Here is an 8,661-nt window from a genome sequence, read left to right as displayed (position 1 = left end):
GGTGGTACATATTATTTTCACAGGTGGTACATATTATTTTCACAGGTGGTACATATTATTTTCACATGTTGTTCTTCCAGGGGTGGCCAATCTTTTATGCATAAGGCTGGTGTGGTTGCAAGCTCTTGTTCGACCCAATCAGCAACACGCCTGATTCGTCTACTAATCTTGATTAGTAACGCTGAAACTGGGTGCTATGGAGAAACCCGACTGCACGCGCGGGTACGCGCACACAGCCCAGGGTTGGCAAAGCGCGCGCCGAGCAATTTTCGTTATGGACAGATTTTTTACGCACACTCGTGCCACGCAAGCACCTGTCTTTCTTGAGATGGTAGGCTACGYAGTGCGGATAGATAAACTACCATGCAAGTGGACTATGCATTTTTTTGTGGAAAATCTTCCTATGATGAACAGGAGTTTAGGGTGGATTTGCGTAGCCTACTGAAGAAAAATGCTCCGGCGGGCCTCTCAACTCCACAATCTTTGGATGAGAAGATGTCCAGAATCTGATAGATTTACCAGATAGGTATGACAGCAAGACTACAATTCTGTGATAATAAAAAAAAAGCGCCTTTGAGTTTTTTCTTTCGAGGCATCTAACGTTATATTGATAATGCAAGCAAGCATGCTTTTATATCTGTTCTGAGTTATTTATTAGGCTACATTGAGTGTAAAAATTCTCATGAAWTTTCAAGAGTCATTCGTTTTTCCTTTTTCATCAGTGTAGGGTAACCTAATGAGACTGAAGTGCAACTGGCCTCAAGATATAGGTCTGAGTTCTGCGCAATGAACTAAACATTCAAGTTGTCCAAAACGCTCTATATTTACGTTTTTGTAAAGATATGGATGAGTCAACGTCATTGGATATCGAGGCCCTGAAGGTAAGATATGTCAAAGTAAATGCTAATTAATAGCCTGTACTTTTAATTCATACCTGTTGTCTGATCTTGAAGAATTCACTTTCAAAATAGAAATGTCCACGTTTACAAAACGTATTCATCCCATAAGTCTTGTTTTTAGCATACTCAAAGTTTTTGCAAGTCACATTTTACTGATAATATAGGCTTAGAGTACACATATTACAGCTATCTATCTATGATACGTATGCTGTTATTCTATGCACTGGCACTTATGCAACAGGCAAGTGAGAACATTCATTGGAGAGATACACTTGCATCTGCCATGTCTTTGATCTCACGGCTTAGCAGTGAACATAATAGCCTACTCCTAGTTCGCCAAGACAACCTTCGCAAAAGGTGGTCAATTTAATTGATGATATTATGATTCTTGGAAGAATATTCCTTATTGGTTTTGGTTTGTGCAACTCTTACCCAATTATGAATGATATTCCAAACTATATGGTTGTAGTTCTTCTCATGTTTAATAAAGGGGAGTGGAAACACTACCCAGCTAGCACAGTGGATCTGGGCCGATTCTGGCTGAGAGTCAGACTCGGCTGACGTCATGTGGCCCGAGTCTGGGCTAGTATTACTTATGGCTAGGATGCAGGGATTGAGCTCGGGATGATTCCGGTGTGAGTTATCTGGCCCAAATGTATTACTTGGGGCTCTGGCCGATTCCTTTGAGAGTTATCTGGCCCAAATGTATTACTTGGGGCTCTGGTCAATTCCGGTGTGAGATATCTGGCCCAAATGTATTACTTGGGGCTCTGGTCAATTCCGGTGAGAGTTATCTGGCCCAAATGTATTACTTGGGGCTCTGGTCAATTCCGGTGAGAGTTATCTGGCCCAAATGTATTACTTGGGGCTCTGGTCAATTCTGGTGAGAGGTATCTGGCCCAAATGTATTACTTGGGGCTCTGGTCAATTCCGGTGAGAGTTATCTGGCCCAAATGTATTACTCGGGGCTCAGGCCGATTCCGGTGTGAGTTATCTGGCCCAAATGTATTACTTGGGGCTCTGGTCGATTCCGGTGTGAGTTATCTGGCCCAAATGTATTACTTGGGGTTCGGGCCGATTGGGGTGTGAGTTATCTGGCCCAAACGTATTACTTGGGGCTCTGGCCGATTGGGGCTGCTCTCTGGCAGATGATCACACAAGCTGCTTTATATAATTAACATTTCATTATTTATTTTAAAAAAAAGTGTCTTAATTTAATAACAAAATCAACACTTTTTTCCCCAAAACAACTGCCATTTACACAACTCCCTAATGATGATAGAGAAAAACTAACAAAAAATTTAGTCTTCCTTATTTTGTATTTATTAAACATCTGAAATCAGAATAAGGATACCTTTTACTGTGAATGAGTTCTACGGACACTTTCTTATCTAGATATAGTATATTAATCACATATCTGCACCAAAACATAATACAAATGGCATTGTGTCTTACAATGTACACACAATACCTCATAATGACAAAGCGAAAACAGGTTTTTAGAAATGTTTGCAAATGTATTAAAAATAAAAACAGAAATACCTTATTTACATAAGTATTCAGACCCTTTTTCTATGAGACTTGAAATTGAGCTCAGGTGCATCCTGTTTTCATTGATCATCCTTGAGATGTTTCTACAACTTGATTGGAGTTCACCTGTGGTAAATTCAATTGATTGGACAGGATTTGGAAAGGCACACACCTGTCTATGTAAGATCCCACAGTTGACAGTGCATGTCAGAGCAAAAACCAAGCCATGAGGTCGAAGGAATTGTCCATAGAGCTCCGAGACAGGATCGAGGCACAGATCTGGGGAAGGCTACCAAAAAATGTCTGCAGCATTGAAGGTCCCCAAGAACACAGTGGCCTCCATCATTCTCACGAGGCACTGCATCTCCGTGCTAGAGGCGTCACTATAGACACCTTGATTTGAATTCAAGCTTTATCATAACCGGCCGTGATTGAGAGTCCTATAGCGCGGCGCACAATTGCCCCAGCGTCGTCCGGGTTTGGCCGGTGTAGGCCGTCATTGTAAATAAGAATTTGTTCTTAACTGACTTGCCTAGTTAAATAAAGGTTACATTAAACATTTTTAAATACATCTTAAATGGAAGAAGTTTGGAACCACCAAGACTCTTCCTGGAGCTGGCCAAACTGAGCAATTGGGGGAGAAGGGCCTTAATCAAGGAGGTGACCAAGAACCCGATGGTCTCTCTGACAGCGCTCTAGAGTTCCTCTGTGGAGATGGGAGAACCTTCCAGAAGGACAACCATCTCTGCAACACTCCACCAATCAGGCCTTTATGGTAGAGTGGCCAGACGTAAGCCACTCCTCAGTAAAAGGCACATAACAGCCCGCTTGGAGTTAGCCTTAAAGGCACCTAAAGACTCTCAGACGATGAGAAACAAGATTCTCTGGTCAGATGAAACCAAGATTGAACTCTTTGGCCAGAATGCTAAGCATCACTTCTGGAGGAAACCTGGCACCATCCCTACGGGGAAGCGTGGTGGTGGCAGCATCATGCTGTGGGGATGTTTTTCAGCGGCAGGGACTGGGAGACTTGATGAAAACCTACTCCAGAGCGATCAGGACCTCAGACTCGGTGAAGGTTCACCTTCCAATAGGACAACGACCCTAAGTACACAGCCAAGACAACGCAGGAGTGGCTTCGGGACAAGTCTCAATGTCCTTGATTGGCCCAGCCAGAGCCCAGACTTGAACCCAATCGAACATCTCTGGAGAGACCTGAAAATAGCTGTGCAGCAGCGCTCCCCATCCAACCTGACAGAGCTTGAGAGGATCTGTAGAGAAGAATGGGAGAAACTCCCCAAATACAGGTGTGTCAAGCTTGTAGCGTCATACCCAAGAAGACTCAAGGCTGTAATCGTTGCCAATGGTGCTTCAACAAAGTACTGAGTAAAGGGTCTGAATACTTAAGTAAATGTAATATTTCCTTTTTTTATTTTTATAAATTAACAAAAAATTCTCAAATACTGTTTTTGCTTTGTCATTATGGGGTATTGTGTGTAGATTGATGAGGGAAAAAAACTATTTAATACATTTTAGAATAAGTCTGTAACCTACCAATTATTTTTTATTTGTAAATCTATTTTTTGGAACTCGGTTGGGGTCTCAACTTACTATTGACAGTAAGAATAGTAGAATAAACCAGGTGCAATTTCGAAATGTGTTTGTGCAGCAGTCACCGACAGTCAGTCATGAATGTGCAGCACAGTTTATAACATAAATGTGCAGCACAGTTTATAACATAAATGTGCAGCACAGTTTATAACATAAATGTGCAGCACAGTTTTATAACATAAATGTGCAGCACAGTTTATAACATAAATGTGCAGCACAGTTTATAACATAAATGTGCACAACCAATTTTTTTTACATTTGTCTTTAAACTACTACTAACAATCACCCATATTAGAAAAATATTGAATTTCTAACTTCACATTTCCCTAGTATAGGCTACTTATCGTAAGGAACGATATCAGCAAAATGCCTGTGATAAGTGTTTCGGTATGGTCGGTGTCTATAATTCTGGGGTTGTCATCCCAATTCTAATAATGAATCTCAAAGGTACACACAAGTCATTAATTGGTTATTAATTAATTGGTTACTGTTTTACCATGTACTTTCTAAGTAAATAACTAGCAATTTCTGTACCATAACATGAAGTGCTTCCGATCTGTTTACTTTGCCCCAGGTCCGGGAGGACCTCTGTGGAAGCAGGCATTTGTTCCAAGCCAGCACTAGCACATCAGATGTGTGTTTTGGCACTAGATGGGAACAAAAGCTCGCACACTCTGGTAATCCATGACCAGGAGTGAAGACCTAGGTCAACAGAGTAAATATGACAAATGATTTAAAAACATTTTACCAATCCTGTGGCTCATAGACAGCCTACCCACAGTAACTGCACAGTTACTGGAGATATATAGGCTTTTTTTACGGACAATTTCCTGTCTGGAATTATAATGTAAATGTGCCACTTCCTCTCTGATCGTTTGCTAAATGCAAATGTGTCCTCCATGGGGCGACATCCTAAATGGATCTCCCTGAGGGTTTGCAGGGGATTAGCATGGAAAGCCAGTGTACTGTGGATGAGAGTCTGACTGTTTACATCAGCACTTTGTCGTTTCTTTCGATTTTCACTTCCGTAAAGCCTGAGAGGGAAATTAAATGAATCCCTTAACCTCCTCAACAACATCTACGCTGGCTGTCTGTGTGCTGTTGTCGCCAAATTCCACAAAGTTCCTAATTAAAGCACCTATTATTAAAACAGGTAAAGGGAAGAAGTTGTGGGCTTTACATCATCGGTCTATCATGAAGGGTCAATTTGAATCTGAAAATAATTAAGCAAATGAAAAACAAACACTTTATTTGAGCTGTTGATCAAATCAAATCAAATGTATTTATAAAGCCCTTCTTACATCAGCTGATATCTCAAAGTGCTGTACAGAAACCCAGCCTAAAACCCCAAACAGCAAGCAATGCAAGTGTAGAAGCACCATAACACTGTTATAACAGGTGACGTGTTATAAAAACTTGTACAGAACAGAGAAACCAACTTCTCACAGCCTTTTCAGGATGCACCTTTTGAACAACAAAGACCTTTCCTAGCACTAGCAGTGAACTTACTGGAGTGCCTTCATCTCTTAAAAAATTAACACGCTAGTAAAAGTGTACAGCCATCTGTAAACAGGAAATGGACAGCCGTCTGTAGAAAGGGAATGGACAGCCGTCTGTAAACAGGACATAGACAGCCGTCTGTAGACAGGACATAGACAGCCGTCTGTAGACAGGAAATGGACAGCCATCTGTAAACAGGACATAGACAGCCGTCTGTAGACAGGAAATGGAAAGCCGTCTGTAAACAGGAAATGGACAGCCGTCTATAGACAGGAAAAGAAAAGCCGTCTGTAGACAGGAAATGGACAGCCGTCTGTAGACAGGAACAGCTGGATTAGTCAATCCACTATTGAGAACAGCAAGAGAGAGATCTCAAAATCTTTAAAAATTAACACGCTAGTAAAAGTGTACAGCCATCTGTAAACAGGAAATGGACAGCCGTCTGTAGAAAGGGAATGGACAGCCGTCTGTAAACAGGACATAGACAGCCGTCTGTAGACAGGACATAGACAGCCGTCTGTAGACAGGAAATGGACAGCCATCTGTAAACAGGACATAGACAGCCGTCTGTAAGAGGAATGGAAAAGCCGTCTGTAAACAGGAAATGGACGCCGTCTATAGACAGGAAAAGAAAAGCCGTCTGTAGAACAGGAATGGACAGCCGTCTGTAGACAGGAAATGGACAGCTGTCTGTGAAAGGAAAGGACAGCCGTCTGTAGACAGGAAAGGACAGGCGTCTGTAGACAGGAAAAGGACAGCCGTCTGTAGACAGGAAAAGGACAGGCGTCTGTAGACAGGAAAAGGACAGCCGTCTGAGAAGGAAAGCAAGCGTCTGAACAGGAAAGGACAGCTGTCTGTAGACAGGAAAAGGACAGCGTCTGTAGACAGAGAAAGGACAGCCGTCTGTAGACAGGGAAAGGACAGCCGTTGTAGACAGGGAAAGGACAGCCGTCTGTAGACAGGAAATGGACAGCCGTCTGTAGACAGGAAAGGCTAGCCGTCTGTTAGCCAGGAAAAGGGACAGCCGTCTGTACGACAGGAAATGACAGCCGTCTGTGAGACAGGAAAAGGACAGCCGTCTGTAGACAGGAAAAGGACAGCCGTCTGTAGACAGGAAAAGGACAGCACGTCCTGTAGAAGGAAATGGACAGCGTCTGTAAGACAGGAAAAGGACAGCCGTCTGTAGACAGGAAATGGACAGCCGTCTGTAGACAGGAATGGACAGCCGTCTGTAGACAGGAAATGGACAGCCGTCTGTAGACAGGAAATGGACGCCGTCTGTAGACAGAAATGGACAGCCGTCTGTAAGACAGGAAAAGGACAGCCATCTGTTAGACAGGAAAAGGACACCATCTGTAGACAGGAAAAGGACAACCATCTGTAGACAGGAAAAGGACAACCAGTCTGTAGACAGGAAAAGGAAAGCCGTCTGTAGACAGGAAAAGGACAGCCGTCTTAGACAGGAAATGGACAGCCGTCTGTAAACAGGACATAGACAGCCGTCTGTAGACAGGAAAAGGCTAGCCGTCTGTAGACAGGAAAAGGGCAGCCGTCTGTAGACAGGAAAAGGCTAGCCGTCTGTAGACAGGAAAAGGACAGCCATCTGTAGACAGGAAAAGGACAACCATCTGTAGACAGGAAAAGGACAGCCGTCTGTAGACAGAGAAATGGACAACCATCTGTAGACAGGAAAAGGAAAGCCGTCTGTAGACAGGAAAAGGACAGCCGTCTGTAGACAGGAAATGGACCAGCCGTCTGTACAGGAAATGGACAGCCGTCTGTAGAAAGGGAATGGACAGCCGTCTGTAGACAGGAAAAGGCTAGCCGTCTGTGGACAGGAAAAGGCTAGCCGTCTGTAGACAGGAAAGGCTAGCCGTCTGTAGACAGGAAAGGGCAGCCGTCTGTAGACAGGAAAGGGCAGCCGTTCTGTAGACAGGAAAAGGCTAGCCGTCTGTAGACAGGAAAGGACAGCCATCTGTAGACAGGAAAAAGGACAGCCATCTGTAGACAGGAAAAGGACAACCATCTGTAGACAGGAAAGGACGCCGTCTGTAGACAGGAAATGGACAACCGTCTGTAGACAGGAAAAGGAAAGCCGTCTGTAGACAGGAAAAGGACAGCGTCTTAGACCAGGAAATGGACAGCCATCTGTAGACAGGAAATGGACAGCCATCTGTAACAGACAGGAAAAGGAAAGCCGTCTGTAGACAGGAAAAGGAAGCCGTCTGTAGAACGGAAATGGACAGCCGTCTGTAGACAGGAAATGGACAGCCGTCTGTAGACAGGAAAGGACAGCCGTCTGTAGACAGGAATGGACAGCCGTCTGTAGACAGGAAAAGGACAGCCCGTCTGTAGACAGGAAAAGGACAGCCGTCTGTAGACAGGAAAAGGACAACCTCTGTAGACAGGAAAAGGACAGCCGTCTGTAGACAGGAAATTACAGCCATCTGTACATTTACATTTACATTAAAGTCATTTAGCAGACGCTCTTATCCAGAGCGACTTACAAATTGGTGCATTCACCTTATGATATCCAGTGGAACAAACCACTTTACAATAGTGCATCTAACTCTTTTAAGGGGGGGGGTTAGAAGGATTACTTTATCCTATCCTAGGTATTCCTTAAAGAGGTGGGGTTTCAGGTGTCTCCGGAAGGTGGTGATTGACTCCGCTGACCTGGCGTCGTGAGGGAGTTTTTTCCACCATTGGGGTGCCAGAGCAGCGAACAGTTTTGACTGGGCTGAGCGGGAACTGTACTTCCTCTAGAGGTAGGGAGGCGAGCAGGCCAGAGGTGGATGACCGCAGTGCCCTTGTTTGGGTGTAGGGCCTGATCAGAGCCTGAAGGTACGGAGGTGCCGTTCCCCTCACAGCTCCGTAGGCAAGCACCATGGGTCTTGTAGCGGATGCGAGCTTTTCAGACAGGAAAAGGACAGCCATCTGTAGACAGGAAAAGGACAGCCTTCTGTAGACAGGAAAAGGACAGCCTTCTGTAGACAGGAAATGGACAGCCGTCTGTAGACAGGAAAAGGCTAGCCGTCTGTAGACAGGAAAAGGCTAGCCGTCTGTAGACAGGAAAAGGGCAGCCGTCTGTAGACAGGAAAAGGCTAGCCATCTGTAGAAT

General features: G+C 44.2%; 1 protein-coding gene across 1 annotated transcript in view; it reads left to right on the top strand.

Annotated features, from left to right (window-relative positions):
* Window positions 1–317: 317 nt before the first annotated feature.
* The window catches only part of LOC112069623 (zeta-sarcoglycan), a 53,168-nt gene continuing 44,824 nt past the window's right edge, over window positions 318–8,661 (top strand). The window contains exon 1 of the mRNA XM_024136976.2: window positions 318–881. Coding sequence (XP_023992744.1) covers window positions 843–881 — 39 coding nt within the window. The 5' untranslated portion in view covers window positions 318–842. The remainder of the gene's footprint in view (window positions 882–8,661) is intronic.

The sequence above is a fragment of the Salvelinus sp. IW2-2015 genome, unplaced genomic scaffold (genome assembly GCF_002910315.2).
Source record: "Salvelinus sp. IW2-2015 unplaced genomic scaffold, ASM291031v2 Un_scaffold1060, whole genome shotgun sequence".
In the NCBI taxonomy this organism is placed as follows: Eukaryota; Metazoa; Chordata; class Actinopteri; order Salmoniformes; family Salmonidae; genus Salvelinus; species Salvelinus sp. IW2-2015.
The sequence above is the reverse complement of the archived record's forward strand: the minus strand, read 5'-3'. Positions and strand labels throughout refer to the sequence as shown.